This window comes from Cricetulus griseus, assembly GCF_003668045.3.
Source record: "Cricetulus griseus strain 17A/GY chromosome 1 unlocalized genomic scaffold, alternate assembly CriGri-PICRH-1.0 chr1_0, whole genome shotgun sequence".
In the NCBI taxonomy this organism is placed as follows: domain Eukaryota; kingdom Metazoa; phylum Chordata; class Mammalia; order Rodentia; family Cricetidae; genus Cricetulus; species Cricetulus griseus.
In genome coordinates this window covers 249,172,194-249,190,442 of record NW_023276806.1, presented here as the reverse complement: position 1 = coordinate 249,190,442, position 18,249 = coordinate 249,172,194, and the positions used below count along the sequence as shown (strand labels likewise).

The window sequence follows — 18,249 nt, the reverse complement described above, 5'->3', positions numbered from 1 at the left end:
AAAGCTATTTTTAGGGACGAGATGAAGCGCCTTGCCAGGTGGAGCTCCCTTATCACTCACGTGGTGGGTCGGCTGTGTTATCCTGCTGTGTTTCTTATGGTCACTGACACAATTTTTCTAAATCTTCAAAAATCCAATTAAGGTTGTGTCCAAATAATAGCATTTGTACAGAATAGATGAGTAACAGTAAAACAAATTTCATACAAATATCAAATTTTCCATTTCTTATATTCATGTGGCCACTTTGTGTAATTATTACAGTATGGCTCGCACGGAAGAGCCACTCTTCGGACTACCTCTCGAAAGTTCCGCCCTCCTACCAGACCCCGCCCTCAAAGCTCCTAAAGGTCTTATCTTTGGATTGGCTGTTCCCGTCACGTGTCGAGGCTCTGCCCCACGTAGTTGGTGCTTCTCGTTCAGGTCTCTTGGTGGCGTGCAGCCCGCCGGCGAGGCTCCCCTCAGCAAGCTTATTGGATCTTTGATCCCTTCTTTGTCATGGCAATACCCTATTCCCCTTCCAGCCGCAATCTGTCATGGCAGCTCCTGAGCAGACACCTCCCGACCCATCCAGCGCGTTCCATAGGCGCTTCCTAGACCTAAAGCCGTTCATGGTGGCTCGCAGGCCTCGCCGGAAGTAACTTACCGGAAGTAGGGCAGTGCTTCTGCCGGAAGCCAGCGCAGCACTGGGAAAGATGGCGGCGGTGGGCAACGCGGTTCCTTGCGGGACCCGGCCTGGAGCGGCCGGGGGCAACGGGCCTCCTCAGCCTGGGCGGCGGCCGCGGCCTCTGCTGGCCGCGGGGCCAGCGCTCATAGCGAGTGGCGATGAGCTGGTGGCCGCCGTGTGGCCATACCGGCGGCTGGCACTCGTGCGGCGCCTCACCGTGCTGCCGTTCGCCGGGCTGCTGTACCCAGCCTGGCTGGGCGCCGCCGCCAGCGGCTGCTGGGGCTGGGGCAGCAGCTGGACCCAGGTCCCCGAGGCCGCTCTGCTGGCGCTCGCCACCATCTGCCTCGCGCACGCACTCACTGTGCTGTCAGGACATTGGTCTGTGCACGCGCACTGCGCGCTCACCTGCACCCCGGTAAGTGCGCGCGCACGACCCCGACCGGGACCCAGGCACCCGGGCGCCTAGCAGCAGGGTTCCGGGCTGCCGCATCCCCAGTCCAGTCCGCAGCCTGCCGTTTGCACGACCCGAGTCTGCACAGGCGCCCTCTGCCCTGTGTTGTAGCCCTAATTGTGACCCCGCTGTGACTCGCCGTGCGATTCACAAGAAACTCATAAAACAGACTTGTCGCAGAACCTATGTGTTACCTTTTGTGTGAATTGTTGTCTTGGCTCCCATATGGCGTGGTGTTTTGGAACGATCCTATACCTTCCTTCTTCATCGTCTCTACCTTGATTTTTCTTTTCTTGCTTTGTTTTTTATAAGACAGGGTCTCACTATGCAGCCCTGGCTCGTCTGGAACTCAGAGAGATCTGCCTACCTCTGTCTCCAGCATGCTGGGATTAAAAGCCGGTGCCACCATTTCTGGCTCCTACTTTTTTTTTTTTTTCTCCCCGAAGTGTGAGGCTAAATCTTAATCTGTGTTCAGCCTCTGTCCCTTGCTAGATCTAAAGGAGCCTGCAGTTCATCCTGGTGCTTAAGATGAGCAGGAGCTAGTTGTAAGTGACTTAGAACAGTTTAGAGTCTCATGGTGTCTTGCTATAAGGGTTGTTAATTCTTTGAGGGTTTGTCAGGGTGGATGTTCAGCAAGACGGTGCACTGATCCAAGTTCAGAATTCTAAATACAGTGCCACTGCAGGAAGCAGTGATACAAAGTGCACTGAGTTGGCAAGTAACACCCAATGACCACATTACAGATCACACCAAATTTGAAGCCTGGGGCACTGATATCTGCTCAAGCCAGTTTCCTTTCTATAGGCGCTCAGGAAAGGAAGTGTCATGTACTGCAGGAAAAACCAGAATACCCTTACCTACCCTCCCTGGTTCTGTGTGCATTGAATCCTCAGTCCCAAGAGAGTGCACCCTATTGTCTCCTTCATTTATCCAGCAGAGGGGCCCAACTTTCTGAGCTTGGCACTGAGGGTTGGTGGTAGAGTTGAGGGGGTGAGTGTGGGACACTCAATTCCCCCAGCTGGCTAGCTGTCTTTTGGACTATAGCTAAACATTTGCAGGGGAGAATTTCCTCTCCCAGGATGGAGAAGTGAGTGGGAGGAGCTAAGCAGTCTTGGGGTGAGGAGAGAGATTAGGGTTTGCTTCCCCCTGGGTGTCCACTTCCCGCTGCACTGAGGGAAGCTAAGATGGCCTGTGAAGTGCCTCCCTCAGGGCCAGCACCCTACACGGCACCCTGTGCTTGCCTTCTGTGTTACAGAAGCTCATCATTGTGTGTTTGTTTCTGTTTGCTGTATGGTTCCAGGGCCATGCAGTCCCTCTGGAGTGGCATTCCTTCAGGGCCACCACTGTGTGTCCCTCCTCCTCCAATCATTGCAGGTCTAGCAAAACAGCTCATGGGAGAGTGGTTCTTGTGTCAAGAAGTAGCATGAAGAAAACCAGTGGGGACGAAGGTGGACTCATTTGTCATTGCAGAAGACAGATAACCCTAACAGGAGCCTCAGATAACACTAGCTTTAGATTGAGCCACCTGGAGCAGGCTCCAGAGTAGGTGACATTTAAGCAAAGGCCTGAATGAATCGGGAGAGCTAGCTGTTTCACTGTGTCTGCTTGCTGCAAAGAAGATGGCGTAAAGGAAGGAGGCATGACCAACCTCTTGATGTCACAGCACAGTGTAGTCATCAACGTAATTATTCTGGGAACCTCACAACTGAGTTACTGAGAAAAAAAAAATCTCATGGTGTTTTAAGTATGAAATTTTGTGTCACATTCATAGCCAGAGAGAGCCAGTGTGGCAGCAAGTGGGCTGTGGCGAGACTTGGTCTAGTGAATGCATGGCAAACTAGATGTACCATATGGATTTGAGTTCATGTCCAGAATCCTGGGTGATGAGTATGCTTGTGACTTCAGCTTTCTAATCTAGTGATCAAGTAGAGTATGGCTAAGCCAGCACTAGAGCCTACGAATACATTTATAACATTCATAACATGCTCACACTCCTCCGCCCCTGTGAGGGCATGCAGTTTTGGGTTAAGAACGGCTCAACAACAATCTTTGACTTTTGACAGGAGTATGACCCCAGCAGAGCAACCTTTGTGAAGGTGGTACCAACCCCTAACAATGGCTCCACTGAGCTGGTGGCCCTGCACCGTGACAAGGTAGGTAGGGATATCCTGTAGGGTAACTGGAATAGGCATTTGTGTGGTATTTCTGAGCACTGATATTCCATCCCCCATCCCCTAGGGTGAAGATGGGCTGGAGGTGCTGTCATTTGAGTTCCAGAAGATCAAATATTCCTATGATGCTCTGGAGAAAAAGCAGTTCCTCCCCGTGGCCTTCCCGGTGGGGAATGCCTTCTCCTACTATCAGAGCAACAGAGGCTTCCAGGAAGACTCAGAGATCCGAGCTGCAGAGAAGAAGTTTGGGAGCAACAAGTAAGTCTTTGCCTTCCCCATGAACCCTGTGCACGGCTGTCCTACTCTGTTTCTGGTCACGGAGCCCCGGCAGCAGGGCAGAAGGCTCTGCTTTCAAGCCAGAAATACTAGGTGACAGTGGCCCCATTTGAGAAACATGCTCGCCTCTAGTTTCCTCCAAACTTGTCTGCCAACAGCCCTAAAAGGGCCAGAAGCCTCTGCTTTATGGTGTGAGACCTTGATTTGGGAGAGTTGTCTGTCATCTGTGACCATTCTCCATTTGTCTGTTTTGTGACTCTTGTAATTTCCCTCTTGATTGTGTGTGGGGGGGTGTGCATGTGCAAATATATGCAGAGACTGGAGGTCAGCTTCAGGTGTCACCCCAGGAACCATCCACCTTGTTTTTAAGACAGGGTCTCTGAATTGGGGCTCACTAAACAGGCTTACTGAGTAGCAACACTAGCAGTCCTCCTGTCTCTACCTCCCCAGTGCTGTGATGTTAAGTGCATGCCACTACACTTGTTTTTTTTACATGGAGTCTGGAACTTGAACTTAGGTCCTTGTGCTTTTAAGGCAAGCATTTTATCAAAAAAGCCATCTCCTTGGCCTGCCCTCCCCCACAAACGTGGAGTTAGATTTTTTTTTTCCCTCTACATGGTTTCTCTGTGTAGCCCCTGGCTGTCCTGAAACTCTCTGTGTAGATCACGTTGGCTCGAAGTCATAGAAATCTATCAGCCTCTGCCTCCCAAGTGCTGGGGTTAAAGGTGTGAGCACCACTGCCCAGCATGAAATTAGATACTATCTTGAAATTTCTGTTCAACTACTTATGCTCATTAGCTTCTCGACACACTAGAAATGGTACTGATGCACACTCAGTAGGTTTGGAGTACAGCTCAGTAGTTGAGTACTTAGCTAATGAGCTAGACTCCAACACTGCAAAAGGACAACAAAGCAAAATACATTGATGCCTGTTTGATATTGGGTACGATGACAGATATTCCATGCAGACTTTCTTGTTTAATCTCTTACTAAAACACAGGTTCTGATATGCATCTGGGAGAGGACAGACCAAAGCTGGGTACCAAACATCACCATATGGCATCACAGGGTGTCCACCCTGACAAATGGTGCTTAGTCAGGAGACCTGTAGAGATATTAGGAGATTGTTTTTCCTTCTGTGGTGCTGTACATAGAACCTGGTACCTGGCACATGCTAGCCAGGAGTCCTGCCATGAAGTCACACCCCTCTCTGCCCATGAAGTTCTTTCGTGGCTCAGTTGCTACATCCAGTGCCAAGTTAGAAGAATCATTTGTTGGTCTCTAAAACCCTGGTGTTGGCCTCATTAATGGCCTGGGACACATTTTCATGCTCTCACTGTGGGTGTTTTGTTTTTAATCTATGGGATCATTTTGAGAGTAGAGCAAAGGAGATCCAAGTTAGACTGGGTGGCCACACACTGCTGTAGGAGACACCCCAGGGACAAGCTTCTTGAGCCCTAGAGCTTATTCAGGAAAATACTAAAGAATCCCAAGGCTGCCAAGATAATTCAGTGGGTATGGGCCCTTGGCACCTGAGTTTGATCCCAGGACCCACACGATGTAAGGAGAGAACTAACTTCTTCAAGTTGTCCTCTGACTGCCACACACACACTGTATCACATGCATGTCACCTCTCCCTCTTCATACAAAAGAGAAAAACAAAATCTTTTTAAAGGACAGTGCAATGTAGTGTACATAATTAATCCCAGTACTCAGGAGGCAGAAACACTTGGATTTCTGTGAGTTCTAGACCAATCATGGCTACACAGTGCGGAATCTGTTTGAAAAAAGAAAAGAGGGGGTGTGGGCTGAGGTTGGCGTAACCTGTACAAGGTTCAGGGTTCCATCCCCACCACCACATAAACTGGTCATGGTGGCACATTCCTGTCATCCCCACACTCAGAAAGTGGAGGCAGGGTTATCAGAAGTTCCTCCTTGGCCCTATAAGGAGTTTGAAGAGAGCCTGGGCTACATGTCCGAGTAAAAGAACATCCAGTCCCCATGAGGATTAGCCTCTGTCACTAGGGTTCCCCTTCTTCCAGACACCCCTGTCCTGCTGCCTGTGTCACTGACCAGCTATTCTCATCCTGGCATAGATAGTATTGGGAAGAACCTGTCACAGGTTCAGCAGAGCTAGGGGCTCAGTGGGTATGGACAGCCAGTCTGTACCTGGCTTGCAAGCAAGCAAGGAGGAGCTCCCACCTTGGATAGCCTATGTGTTTGGAAACCTGCAGAAGTTCCCAGTTAGAGGTAGCATAGCCAGGGCTGCCTCTTCTTCAGCCTCAACCAGGAATTTGAAGAATTTAATGGGTATGGATTCTTGCAGGGCCGAAATGGTGGTGCCTGACTTCTCTGAGCTTTTCAAGGAGAGAGCCACGGCCCCTTTCTTCGTGTTTCAGGTAACAACTCTGGTCCCTGTACCAGCTCCTTCTTTGGGTTTGTCTCAGCCAGAGTGAGCCTGGCTGCCCTTGCAAACCCCGGAGCTTCTCCCTGCCCTCAAGGATCATTGGTGTTTGCTGGGGTTTCTGGATACAGTACTGGTGGGCAAGGCCTGACAGACTGCTGGTTCACAGGTGTTCTGCGTTGGGCTCTGGTGCCTGGATGAGTATTGGTACTACAGTGTCTTCACTCTGTCCATGCTCGTGGCTTTCGAGGCCTCCCTAGTGCAGCAGCAGATGAGGAACATGTCAGAGATCCGCAAGATGGGCAACAAGCCCCACATGATCCAGGTGTGGCTGCCGGGACCAGTGGGTGGGCAAGCACCTGACGGGACAGGTGGGTGGGCAAGCACCATCTGTGCTCTGTGTTGACACTTTTCATACTCATGCTTCCAGGTCTACCGCAGCCGAAAGTGGAGGCCTGTGGCCAGTGATGAGATTGTTCCTGGGGACATCGTGTCTATAGGTGAGGCAGGATTTCTCTCCTTCCAGACAGAAACCCTTCCTTGGTCTGTGACTGACCCTCCTGCCTGCACATTGCAGGCCGATCCCCCCAGGAGAACCTGGTGCCGTGTGATGTGCTGCTGCTGCGGGGACGCTGCATTGTGGATGAGGCAATGCTCACTGGGGAATCGGTGCCACAAATGAAGGTGATGGGTGGGACCCATAGTTCACTAACCAGTTCATGAAGAAAGATAGAGGGCAGGAGAGGCCAGTGGGCTGGAGCCATTTCCATCGATGTGGGTGAGTCAGGTAGAGAGAAACCAGGATATCCAGTCGAGATGGGCGGTATCACCGAGGAGCTCTAATGCAGATCACAGGGCATTAACTCCACAAGTCCTTTGGTGAGGAGGCACCGGCCAAGGAGCCCACGTGGATAGGATTTGCTGATCTAGGGTGGGGCCCTCATGGGAGTTGGACAAATCCCTTTGGGCCAGCCCTGCAGAGATGCAGCCTACTAACCCTCAGCCCTGGAAGGCTTGAAGTAGGCAGTCACCCAGCGTCCTCTCTCAGGAGCCCATTGAAGACCTGAGCCCAGACCGCGTCCTAGACCTTCAGGCTGATGCCCGGCTACATGTCATCTTTGGGGGCACCAAGGTGGTACAGCACATGCCTCCGCAGAAGGCCACATCCGGCCTGAAGTGTAGGTGCCTCAAGAGTGTCCTGGCTATCCCAGACCTGCTATAGCATGAAGAAGGTGAGACAGGGGTGTCATTGACACATGCCTCTGCTTGTCTCCTCAGCGGTTGACAATGGATGTGTGGCCTACGTCCTGAGGACTGGATTCAACACTTCCCAGGTATGGTCTTTGATCACATCTAGGAGGGCCCAAAACAAAGTGTGTGGTGGATCCTTCCAGAACATTCACACTAAGAATAGTACAGGCCTTGCCATCCTAGTACTAGCCTGCTTTCACTGGCCTGAGCTAACAGTGTCCAAGGCAGTCTGGCTGTTACCATCGTAGGAAAGGGATTTTAAGTGAGGTGCTCTGGTAAATGCTTCAGGGTTCTGCCTGGAGGGGTGATGAAAGCCTGACTTCTTCCTTTGTACTTCCCACCACTCCCCTGTGGCCCCATGGCTGGCATCCTTAATTAAGGCTCTTGTCTGCAGGCTTCATGGTCTAAGGTGGGCATTGCTGTTTCCTAGAAAAGCTAGCCTCTGTGCTATCAGGGAGGGGAGGCCACTGTCCCCCATAAACCTCCCAGAAAAGACTGTTCCCTACACCCCCTACACCCCCATCCCTACAGGGCAAGCTGCTCCGTACAATTCTCTTTGGGGTGAAGAGGGTCACTGCGAACAACCTGGAGACCTTCATCTTCATTCTCTTCCTCCTGGTGTTTGCCATTGCTGCAGCTGCATATGTGTGGGTGGAAGGTAAGCACCCTGACAGCTCCTGCTTCACGGCCCTATCCCTGCCCCAGGCTGCCAGGCCCTGTTTCCACAGGGACCAAGGACCCCAGCCGGAATCGCTACAAGCTCTTTCTTGAGTGCACCCTCATCCTCACCTCGGTTGTACCCCCTGAACTGCCCATTGAGCTGTCCCTGGCTGTCAACACCTCCCTCATAGCCCTGGCCAAGCTCTGTGAGTACTGAGTAATTGATGGGGTGTGGTACAGAGCAAGCAGGAGCCTGGAGGGATCTCCTGACTCCAAGTCCCATCCCCCGCCCCCAGACATGTACTGCACAGAGCCTTTCCGGATCCCCTTTGCTGGCAAGGTTGAAGTGTGCTGCTTTGACAAGACGGGTACCTTGACAAGTGATAGCCTGGTGGTTCGTGGTGTGGCAGGGCTGAGGTGAGCATAAAGGGACTGCCCCCCAACCCGTCTACATCTGGCAAACAGAACCACACTTGACCTGAGCCTCCATTACAGAGGTTCCTACATGGATATCAGTGTGAGTGGTGTCAGGGGTGAGGAGGGTGATTCAGGCCCAGAGCAGCCAGCACAAACCTGGTGCTTCGTCTATTGTGACCTCAGGAGTCATCCTTGAGGCTGGTAGTCTCAGAAGGACCACTCTCCTCACCAAGGCATCCTTAGTGACCATCAGACTGAGTACTGGCAGCTCAGAGGGTAGTCCCTGGTAGCCCTCAATGAAGATTCCTTTCCCTGGTAGAGATGCAGCTCACCCTTTGTCCACCTTGTAACCAGCTGTCCCCATCTTTGCAGAGATGGGAAAGAGGTGACCCCAGTGTCCAGCATTCCCATAGAAACACACCGGGCCCTGGCCTCCTGCCACTCGCTCATGCAGCTGGATGATGGCACCCTAGTGGGTGATCCCCTGGAGAAGGCCATGCTTACAGCTGTAGACTGGACACTGACCAAAGGTGAGGGACTACCATCCAAGGCCTGGCATGGGTGGCCTCTATCCTGGGCATGATGGTGTCATTCCTCTAGGCTAGTGCCGGGCTGGCCTCACATCAGTATCTTTTTGGGTCAGTGTCCAGTCTTCTATGGCTGATCCACTGTGCCTGTTGTAACCAGCAGGGTTTGGGGATGCTGGGGTGGGAAAGCCGGTGCGGAGAGTGGGGGCTTGGCTACCTCTCGGGAGCGAAGCCCCCTCAGGACTCGTACTTATTTGTTTCCAGATGAGAAAGTATTCCCCCGAAGTATTAAAACTCAGGGGCTGAAAATTCACCAGCGCTTTCATTTTGCCAGTGCCCTAAAGCGAATGTCCGTGCTCGCCTCCTACGAGAAGCTCGGCTCCACTGACCTCTGCTACATCGCGGCTGTGAAGGGGGCCCCTGAAACCCTGCACTCCATGGTGAGCCAGCCCCAACCCTGGGTTCAGGGGCAGGCAGGGATCAGGCAATGACATTCCCCTGTGTTCATGCAGTTTTCCCAGTGCCCACCTGACTACCACCACATCCACACTGAGATCTCTCGGGAAGGAGCCCGTGTCCTGGCTCTGGGGTACAAGGAGCTAGGGCATCTCACGCATCAGCAGGTGAGGGCCTGCCACACTCAACAGCCCATGCTGCCCTGCCACCTCAGTGGGATGAGCTTTCATGTTACCTTCTCTGCTCTGGGATGTTGTGGGCATCTCCTCTGGAAGTCTAGATGTCTCAGACTCTACTATTCTTGTCCCTGCCACCTGGTGGTCAGAAGGCCTTAGTGCATCCCAGCCCCTCCCTATCCTTCCTTCGTCTATCCCTGCCCTTCTTTGCCACCTCTAACAGTGGAACTGTCTTTCTACCTGCTTCCTGGTCCTGGTCCAGTCTGCCTTCCCCTACAGGCAAACATCCCTCTAAAACTTAATGTCCCTGATAGTGGAGACACACTCAAGCCAGGACTCAAAGCCTCTGTCCCCCTGCACTGTGCCTATTCTCCTAGTCCTATCCACCCTAACCCCGCCTTTACTTTTCTTCTACTGTGTCTTCTGGAATTTTTACCACCTGCCTTCCCTGGTCCTTTGTGGGTACCCTAAGGGTAGTGGCCTTGGGCAGTCCCATTTTTGAATTGAGCCACAGAGGGCTCTGTGTTGTGTCTCTGTCCACAGTCTCAAGGTATAGGCACAGTTGGGTCTAGACCCTACCATCACTATCTGGGCCCCACTTGGACCTCCCTAGCCTCTCCCCTCCTGGCTCCGACATTTCTCTTCTCAGGGGACTTGGGCCTCCTTTCCCAGCACCGTCACATACATACACAGTGGCTCTAGTTGCTGAGGCACTTGTAACCTGCTTTCCTGGCTGGGTTCCTCACTCTGGAAGATTTGAAGAGGCTAGTGGGCAGGACAGATGGTGAGGGTGCCCTACATCTGTCCACAGGCCCGGGAGGTGAAGCGAGAGGCGCTGGAATGCAGCCTCAAGTTCGTGGGCTTCATTGTGGTCTCCTGTCCGCTCAAGGCTGACTCAAAGGCTGTGATCCGAGAGATTCAGAACGCATCCCACCGGGTACGAGCAAAGCAAGAAGTTGAGGCAGGGGCAGGGGGCTGGCAGCAGAGAACGGTGACACGTAGATATGGCTGGCACTCTCAGGATTGGATAGAGGATGCTCTGTAACATGCCTCCTCTTACAACATGCGTCACCCTCCTCAGACTTTTTGTGGCTGTCAGAAGGAGGCAGAAGCTGGAGGTAAGGGATCTGGAGGCCATGCCTGTCCTGGTGAACAATCTCAGAAAGGCAAATAACACAACTGGGGTTCACTGGGGAGTGAACCCACCTAGGTGATGCCTTGCCTGCCTTTCCCATCACTAAAATGTTCTCTATACAAGCAGGTACCAGGCCCTGAGCACTGACAGCCAAGGGCTAATTCTTTTGTTGTATTTTTTTTTCTTTTTCTTTTTGGTAATTCTTATTTGTGTTTTAAGTAAAAGCAATAAGCTGAACATGGTGACATGCCTGTCATCCTAGCACTAGGAAGACAGAGGTCAGCAGGTCAGTATGGTCTACGTAGTGAGTCCAAGGCCAGCCAGGCCCTCATAGTGAGACCCTGTCTCAAAAAGCAAAAAGTAGGATCTGAGAGTTGCTCAGCAGTTAAGAGAACTTGCTGCTCAGTCCTGAGGACCAGAGTTTGGATCCTGACATCCACAAAATACCTATAACTCCAACTGTGAGAGATCAGATGTTTCTTCTGGCCTTCGTATCCAAAGGGACACACACCCATTCCTGTAAGCACATAGCAAACAGTGAATTACTTTAAGAAGCAGTGCGTTGGGGCGAAGCATGCCTTGGCGTGTGCTTAGTGTATGAGCGCCCCTGGGGCCCCTGGGGACCCGGACTGTGGTGTTGATGAGCTAGCACAGCCCTGCCCTCTGGATAGCACGCCCGGGGTTGGTAGGCTGTTGTAGCCCATACAGGTTGTGGCCTTTTCCCTTCCACTTCTTCGGGGGAGCTGTGAGGCCAAGGTAAGAACTCTGTCCAGCAAGTATTCCCTGCTAAGCCCTACTCTTTGTCCCCTAGGTGGTCATGATCACAGGGGACAACCCACTCACTGCCTGCCATGTGGCTCAGGAGCTGCACTTCATTGACAAGGCCCACACGCTCATCTTACATCCTCCCTCAGAGAAAGGTGAGGGCGAGTAGCTGGGGCCCTAGTCCAGGACAAGTGCCTTACCACTGTTTACTGCTGATCACAATTGATGTCAGCCTCACCTTGAGGAGGCCTAGAACATAGGCAGTGTAGCGTGTGGGTGTGGGTGTGTAGTATAAGGGCATTCACTGGTTCCTGAGTCTGCCTTGTTTGTTTATAACAGGCCTCATGCATGCTGCCTTGTCCACCTTGGGCTGGGCAGGTCACTCTGTGCCATTGTCCAGGGGTTGCTAGGTCCACAACACCTGATGAGGGCACTAGTTGCCCAACACTGAGGATGGTAGATCCTGGATAAAAGGCATGGCATTAACACTTCTGTTTGCCCTACCGTGCGCTGTGGGCAGCTTCTACCCATATTGTGGGAAGGAGTAAACTGCTCAGCTGGCTACTGGCATCTTGCTTGTAAGCAAGGAGGCTAGGACTCATAAGAAGTCCACTTAGCTAGGTGGGAGGGCCTACTCTGTCAACCTAGCTCTTAAGGCAGGAAGATTGCTGTTAGTCCCAGGCCAGCCTGGGCTACCCAGTAGCTTTCAAGCTAGTCTTTGCAGACATATCTTCTGAGACCAGGCTTTAGAACCCTTCCTGTGTAAGTAGTAAACCCACTTCTTTATTTTTATTTTATTTTATTTATTTATTTATTTATTTATTTATTTTTTTTTTTTTTTTTTTTTTTCGAGACAGGGTTTCTCTGTGTAGCTTTGGAGCCTATCCTGGCACTCGCTCTGGAGAACAGGCTGGCCTCGAACTCACAGAGATCTGCCTGCCTCTGCCTCCCGAGTGCTGGGATTAAAGGCGTGCGCCACCAATGCCCGGCGTAAACCCACTTCTTGCTCAGGCCACTTAATGTCACTTAGTGCAGGACCTACATGAGGAGCAGTGGGTAGCCCAGTGCAGGATGGCAGAGTAGAAGGTAGTAGGTGTACCCAGCTAGGAAGGCTTCTAGAACCTCCCCACTGCTTCTCATAGAACTCAGTTCAGCCATCACTCTCAACTGTTGGCTCCAAGTCTCCTTCCATTCCAGCCCTGTGTGCTATGTTCTTAGACCTGAAGGTTGTGGGCAGGTGACCCTAAAGTGACGATCGTAACTGTTGTTTATGCACAGGCCAACCAGGTTGATTGAACCTCCCATCTGAGACAGTCTAGTGGGAAGTCAGTGCTGGGTGTGCTGATGAGCCTCCCTTCCCCAGCCTGCTCCCGAATTTAAGCTTCAGAAATAAAAGTGGGTCCCATGATGCTTGGCATGGGAAGGATCTTAGCACCAAGAGAGATGGAGTTCAGGCTGGCTGGGGAGAGACCTTTTAGATGAGGGAGCAGTGTTGTGTAACTTCTGAGACCAGGCCTCCTGTTTGCATCTAGCCCAGTTATGTAGCTACCAGAACAAGGCTCAGGTCCCTCAGTTCTCAGTTTCCTCATCTATACTTGTGGGCCTATGTATTTTCCTGTGAAATTCCCAGAGCAGGGCCAGTTTCTGGGTGAGGTTGTCCTCTTGGTCCTGGAGTCCCAACCCTGACTGTAGATGTGACCCACAGGCCGGCCGTGTGAGTGGCGCTCCATTGATAGCAGCATTGTGCTGCCTCTCACCCTGGGCTCTCCCAAGGCCCTGGCCCTGGAGCACGCACTATGCCTCACAGGTGATGGCTTGGCTCACCTGCAGGCTGTGGACCCCCAGCAGCTGCTCCGCCTCATCCCTCATGTACAGGTGTTTGCCCGTGTGGCCCCCAAGCAGAAGGTACGTTCAGGACCCTGGCGCTGGGCACTGGGGGCTTTGGGGACAGGTGCAGCCCCATTTATCTCATGTCTACCATGCAGGAATTTGTCATCACTAGCCTGAAAGAGCTGGGCTATGTGACCCTCATGTGTGGAGATGGCACCAATGACGTGGGCGCACTGAAGCACGCTGATGTGGGTGAGCGCCAATAGCTGGGAGCCGTCTCCATCACTAGTGTGGGACATCTCACCTGGCCCTGTTGCTCATAGACAGAAGGATTGGATTTTTAAGATAGGAGCTGGGGTATGGCTCTGTGGCAGAGTTCCTGCCTAGAATCCTCCAGTGAGAGGCCAGAGGTGTGGCTCAGCAATACAGGTCTTCCTTACATGTACAAAGACCTGGATTTCATCCCAAACACTGAAAAAAGACGTAATTTTAACTAATAACCTCCCTGGGCAGTGGTGCTCATCCAGGCAGAGCTTAAGAGAATCCAGTTCAAGTTCATTCTTGACTATGCAACAAGTCCAAGGCTAGCCTGGTTATATGAAGCCTGTCTTTTAAAAAGAAATGTTGAGGGGGCTACAAGGTCAGGGAAGGGTACAGGCATGAGGAACCAGGGTAGGAGGGAAGAGGTAGTTGGGCATTGTGTAAATCCCACAACCAGGTATGGTTGCCACAGGCCACTGAAGACCAGTATTGACACCCTGGACTACAAAGGCTGACCTTTGGTCTTTATTCTTTTCCATCTGACCTGCAGTTCTCGTCCTCATAGACTTTTCTCTCAAGTCATTAGTTTCTTGGAGGCCAGCAGTTTTCATTTGCTCATTTTAGGTTCTGATGGGATTTTTGTGCTCGTTTGAGTCTGGATCTTGCTGTGTGCCTAGCCTGGAACTCAAGACTCTCCCTGCACCAGCATAGTTTTGACACACCTCAATTAATTGGTGTGTTCTCCATTTGACTTCTTGTGGCTTCTACTTTCTTTTCTTTCTTTTTTGTTTGTTTGTGGAGGGGTTTTGAGACAGGGTTTCTCTGTGGCTTTGGAGGTTGTCCTAGAACTCGCTCTGTAGATCAGGCTGGTATTCAACTCTCAGAGATCTGCCTGCCTCTGCCTCCCGAGTGCTGAGATTAAAGGCATGTGTTACTGACGCCAGGCTTTCTTTTTCTTTTTTAAATAACATTCTCTCTTTACAAACTGAAAGTAATACTTTTTTAAAAATTTTGCTTCTGGCTGGTCAGTGGTAACTCACAACTTTAATCCCAGCACTCGGGAGGCAGAGGCAGGCAAATTTCTGTGAGTTCCAGGCCTACAGAGAAACTTTGTCGAGGAATTGGACTTGGGGACTTGAGTATGGGTAGGCAGGTACTCTACCACTGAAGTATATCCCCACTCTTGCTTTCTTCCTTCCTTCCTTCCTTTCTTTCTTTCTTTCTTTTTTTTTTTTTTTTTTTTTTTTTTTGGTTTTTCGAGACAGGGTTTCTCTGTGTAGCTTTGGAGCCTATCCTGGCACTCGCTCTGGAGACCAGGCTGGCCTCGAACTCACAGGGATCTGCCTGCCTCTGCCTCCCGAGTGCTGGGATTAAAGGCATGCTCCACCAACGTCCAGCCTTGCTTTCTTTCTTTATCCAGTGTTTTAGAATACATGTATTAGTATTGTGATGTATGTTCATGCTGGGAGCACATGCCTGCTACTACATAGCTGTAAAGGTCAGAGGTCAGCCTTGTGAAGTTGGTTCTCTTCATGTTCACACGAATGCAAGGCATGTGTGGGAAGTCCTTTTATCTGCATTCTCCAGCCATTCTCCAGCAAAATAAGGTGGCCAGTCCCCGAGGGTCATAGGCACACAGGTGAAGGGGGTTTGGAACTGGTGGGCGGTGAGCAGCAGCTCAGCCTGAGGCCTAGCTCTGCAGCTGGACACTGGTGCCTGCCCCTGGGCCCCTTCCCATCATTCCTTCCCAATACCTTCTCAGGGGTAGCACTCCTGGCCAATGCCCCTGAGAGGATTGTAGAACGGCGACGGCGACCAAGGGACAACCAGGTCTTGAGCAACAGTGGCCCCAGAGTCTCTTCCAGGTCAACCAAACAAAGGTCGGCACTCCTGTCCCCTGAGGAGCCACCAGCCTCCCACAGGGTGAGTGTTCAGAATATAAATGCCCAGAACCCTTGCTAGCCAGGGCTGACCTCTGCCTCCCACCTCATAGGACCGCCTGAACCAGGTGCTGCGGGACCTCGAGGACGAGAGCACCCCCATTGTGAAGCTGGGGGATGCCAGCATTGCAGCACCTTTCACCTCTAAGCTGTCCTCCATCCAATGCAGTGAGTCCTAGGCACCGAGCCCTGCCCCTGCCCAGTCGTGCCCAGAGCCACACCCACACCCACCCAGGACCTCTGCCCATTCATACCCTGCTTCCCCACAGTCTGCCACGTGATCAAGCAGGGCCGTTGCACATTGGTGACGACGCTGCAGATGTTCAAGATCCTGGCCCTCAATGCCCTCATCCTGGCATATAGCCAAAGTGTCCTCTACCTGGAGGGTGTCAAGTTCAGCGACTTCCAGGCCACCCTGCAGGGGCTGCTGCTGGCCGGCTGCTTCCTCTTCATCTCCCGCTCCAAGGTGGGCCCTGGACCGCCTAGGAGAGCTCTTGTGAATTGGTGTTCTCATCCTCAAGTTACAGACAGAGACCTAGAGCTCAGAGACTGCACACAACATGCAGACAGGGTCAGGACTGGGACTGGCTGCCAGTGATAACACTTACGGTATACCAGTCTGTGAGCTTGGGGTTCAGACAGGTCACAGTCTCCAGGGCAAAGGAAATGATAAATGAGAGCAAGCAGCATACAGTGCTGTGTGGGTAAAGTGTGTCACAGGCTTCAGGGGCTGGCCTCAGGGACAGCCAGGGAGGCCTCCTGAGAAAGGGTGCTGCCACAACCAGGAGTCTGCACTAGTCGCTGAGGTGGTGAAATAGAGGTTCCAGTGCCTAGAGGGTGCATGTGTCAACTTCCCATCGAGGTGAGGAAAGGCTGGGCAGGACAACTTGAAACAAAAGGTCTGTATTGGCTTAGGCTTCCAGAAGTTTCAGGCCATATTTAGAGCTACTCACCTCACAGCAGCTAAAAGAGGAAGGCTTGGGATTGTCCCCAGGGCTACACTCCCTGCATGCTGGCCCCACCATCTAAGCTTTCAGTCAGTCCAGGCATAAAGTCAGAGCTTAGAGATTAGTCACTTTCCAAATCCCCTACCATGACTTGCACCCTGGGTCTCCTGAGGACATTTCAGATCCCAACTTAATAGGATGGGAAGCTAGCAAGCCCCCAGGCCCCAGGCTCTAACTGCATCTCGGGGGTAGGGAGAGTAAATCTGTTTCCTGACAGACCTCTGTTGCTACCTTGGAGTATGGACTATTTGGGGCATAGGCAGCCCCAAGGTCAGGAATATCTCACTACCTGTCAAGTGAGTGAGCTGACTCTGACTGTCAGTCCTGCCCTCCAGCCTCTCAAGACTCTCTCCCGAGAGCGGCCCTTGCCCAACATCTTCAACCTGTACACCATCCTCACAGTGATGCTGCAGTTCTCTGTCCACTTTCTGAGCCTCGTCTACCTGTACCAGGAGGCCCAGGCACGCAGCCCTGAGAAGTAAGTGGCTTCCAGGAGGAGAGGAGGAAGGGGCAGCCTGCCAGGCCCTGCCATTTGTCAGGGTAGCAGGAAGCCACAGAAGGTACCTGAGCTGGAGATGGTACTGACACCCACATTCCCCTGCAGGCAGGAACAGTTTGTAGACCTATACAAGGAGTTTGAGCCGAGCCTGGTCAACAGCACTGTGTACATCATGGCCATGGCCATGCAGATGGCTACCTTTGCCATCAACTACAAGGTGAGGCCCCACATAAGTACTCATGCCTACCCGGCCTACCCCCTGCTCAGCCCTCCCCAGGCAACTGTCTCTTCACTACAGGGCCCACCCTTCATGGAGAGCCTGCCTGAGAACAAGCCATTGGTGTGGAGTCTGGTGGTGTCACTGCTGGCCATCATTGGCTTGCTCCTTGGTTCCTCACCGGATTTCAACAGCCAGTTTGGCCTCGTAGACATCCCTGTGGAGGTGAGTGGCCCTGAGCAGTGGCCCCTGGCTCAGTCCAGCCCATCCGGGCCCAGCCACTCACCTGCCTCCTCCTTGACAGTTCAAGCTGGTCATTGGCCAGGTCCTGGCCCTGGACTTCTGCCTGGCGCTCCTGGCTGACCGTGTCCTACAGTTCTTTTTGGGGACTCCGAAGCTGAAAGTGCCTTCCTGAGATGATGGTGCTGGTATCCACCGCCTATCCTGGTTGCTGCTGGGCAGGAGTACCGCCCCCCATTGCCCCAGAAGGGAACACTGCTCCCATCTCCCCAGTGAGGCAGCCCTGTCTTGCCCTTGGAAGACTGAGCTGGGACCCTTGTGGGCAACCATTGGCCAGGCTAGTGGAAACAGCCCTGGCCTTTGGTAAATAAATCGGCATCTGCAATTTTGAAGCCTGCCTGCACTTGTCTGTGCCACACAGGGCCCCTGGGAATTGGAGGGGCCTGGTGGTCACCAAAGAAAGGCCTGGTATCACCACAGCCCCAGGGAGGAGAGTGACACCCTCTGTGGGCATTCAGTACTCTGCAGCCAAGCCTGGAGCTGGGGCTTCAGGGTTCCTGTGTCATGGCCGTCCTGTATTTGCTGGGCTTTTAACATGTCAGGCCCTGGGAGAGGCAGCAGTGAGCTCTCCTCGGTGATGTCATGGATGAAGAATAGTTCCCTTGCACTCAGATCTCACTCAGTGTCCTAGCCACCATCCCCACTGGCTGGGGTCCTCAGGCACCACTGGGTAGTCTCCTTACTTTCAAAGGAAAACACGTGAAGGTGGAGGACTCCTGAGCCTGGGATAGTTTTGGAGGTCCCAGTGCAAGGTGTTTGTGTCTCTGCCTGCTCCTAAGAACACTGACTTGCACTGAAAGGGAACCATCTTGGGGTGGTGGGGAGGTTCTTGAGTTGAGGCT

At 52.5% G+C, this 18,249-nt stretch overlaps 1 protein-coding gene across 1 annotated transcript; it reads left to right on the top strand.

Annotated features, from left to right (window-relative positions):
- Positions 1 to 397: 397 nt before the first annotated feature.
- Atp13a1 (ATPase 13A1) lies at positions 398 to 17,739 on the top strand. The gene is made up of 26 exons (XM_027394603.2): positions 398 to 1,079; positions 3,179 to 3,268; positions 3,354 to 3,544; positions 5,889 to 5,961; positions 6,136 to 6,291; positions 6,397 to 6,466; positions 6,544 to 6,650; positions 7,015 to 7,144; positions 7,245 to 7,300; positions 7,749 to 7,875; positions 7,946 to 8,083; positions 8,174 to 8,294; positions 8,667 to 8,824; positions 9,086 to 9,261; positions 9,334 to 9,444; positions 10,265 to 10,390; positions 11,400 to 11,508; positions 13,059 to 13,258; positions 13,339 to 13,435; positions 15,207 to 15,367; positions 15,438 to 15,552; positions 15,654 to 15,850; positions 16,727 to 16,869; positions 16,996 to 17,107; positions 17,189 to 17,332; positions 17,412 to 17,739. The coding sequence occupies exons 1-26, from the start codon at positions 693 to 695 to the stop codon at positions 17,520 to 17,522; spliced, it is 3,606 nt and encodes a 1,201-aa protein (XP_027250404.1). The 5' UTR covers positions 398 to 692; the 3' UTR covers positions 17,523 to 17,739.
- Positions 17,740 to 18,249: the final 510 nt, after the last annotated feature.

Bases quoted from the DNA above. Each gene is read 5' to 3' on its own strand.
- Atp13a1 (XM_027394603.2), top strand. From the start codon at position 693: ATGGCGGCGGTGGGCAACGCGGTTCCTTGCGGGACCCGGCCTGGAGCG. The intron at 3,269-3,353 runs GTAGGTAGGGAT...CCCATCCCCTAG, and splicing joins TGGCCCTGCACCGTGACAAG to GGTGAAGATGGGCTGGAGGT. The intron at 7,145-7,244 runs GTAGGTGCCTCA...TTGTCTCCTCAG, and splicing joins GGCCACATCCGGCCTGAAGT to CGGTTGACAATGGATGTGTG.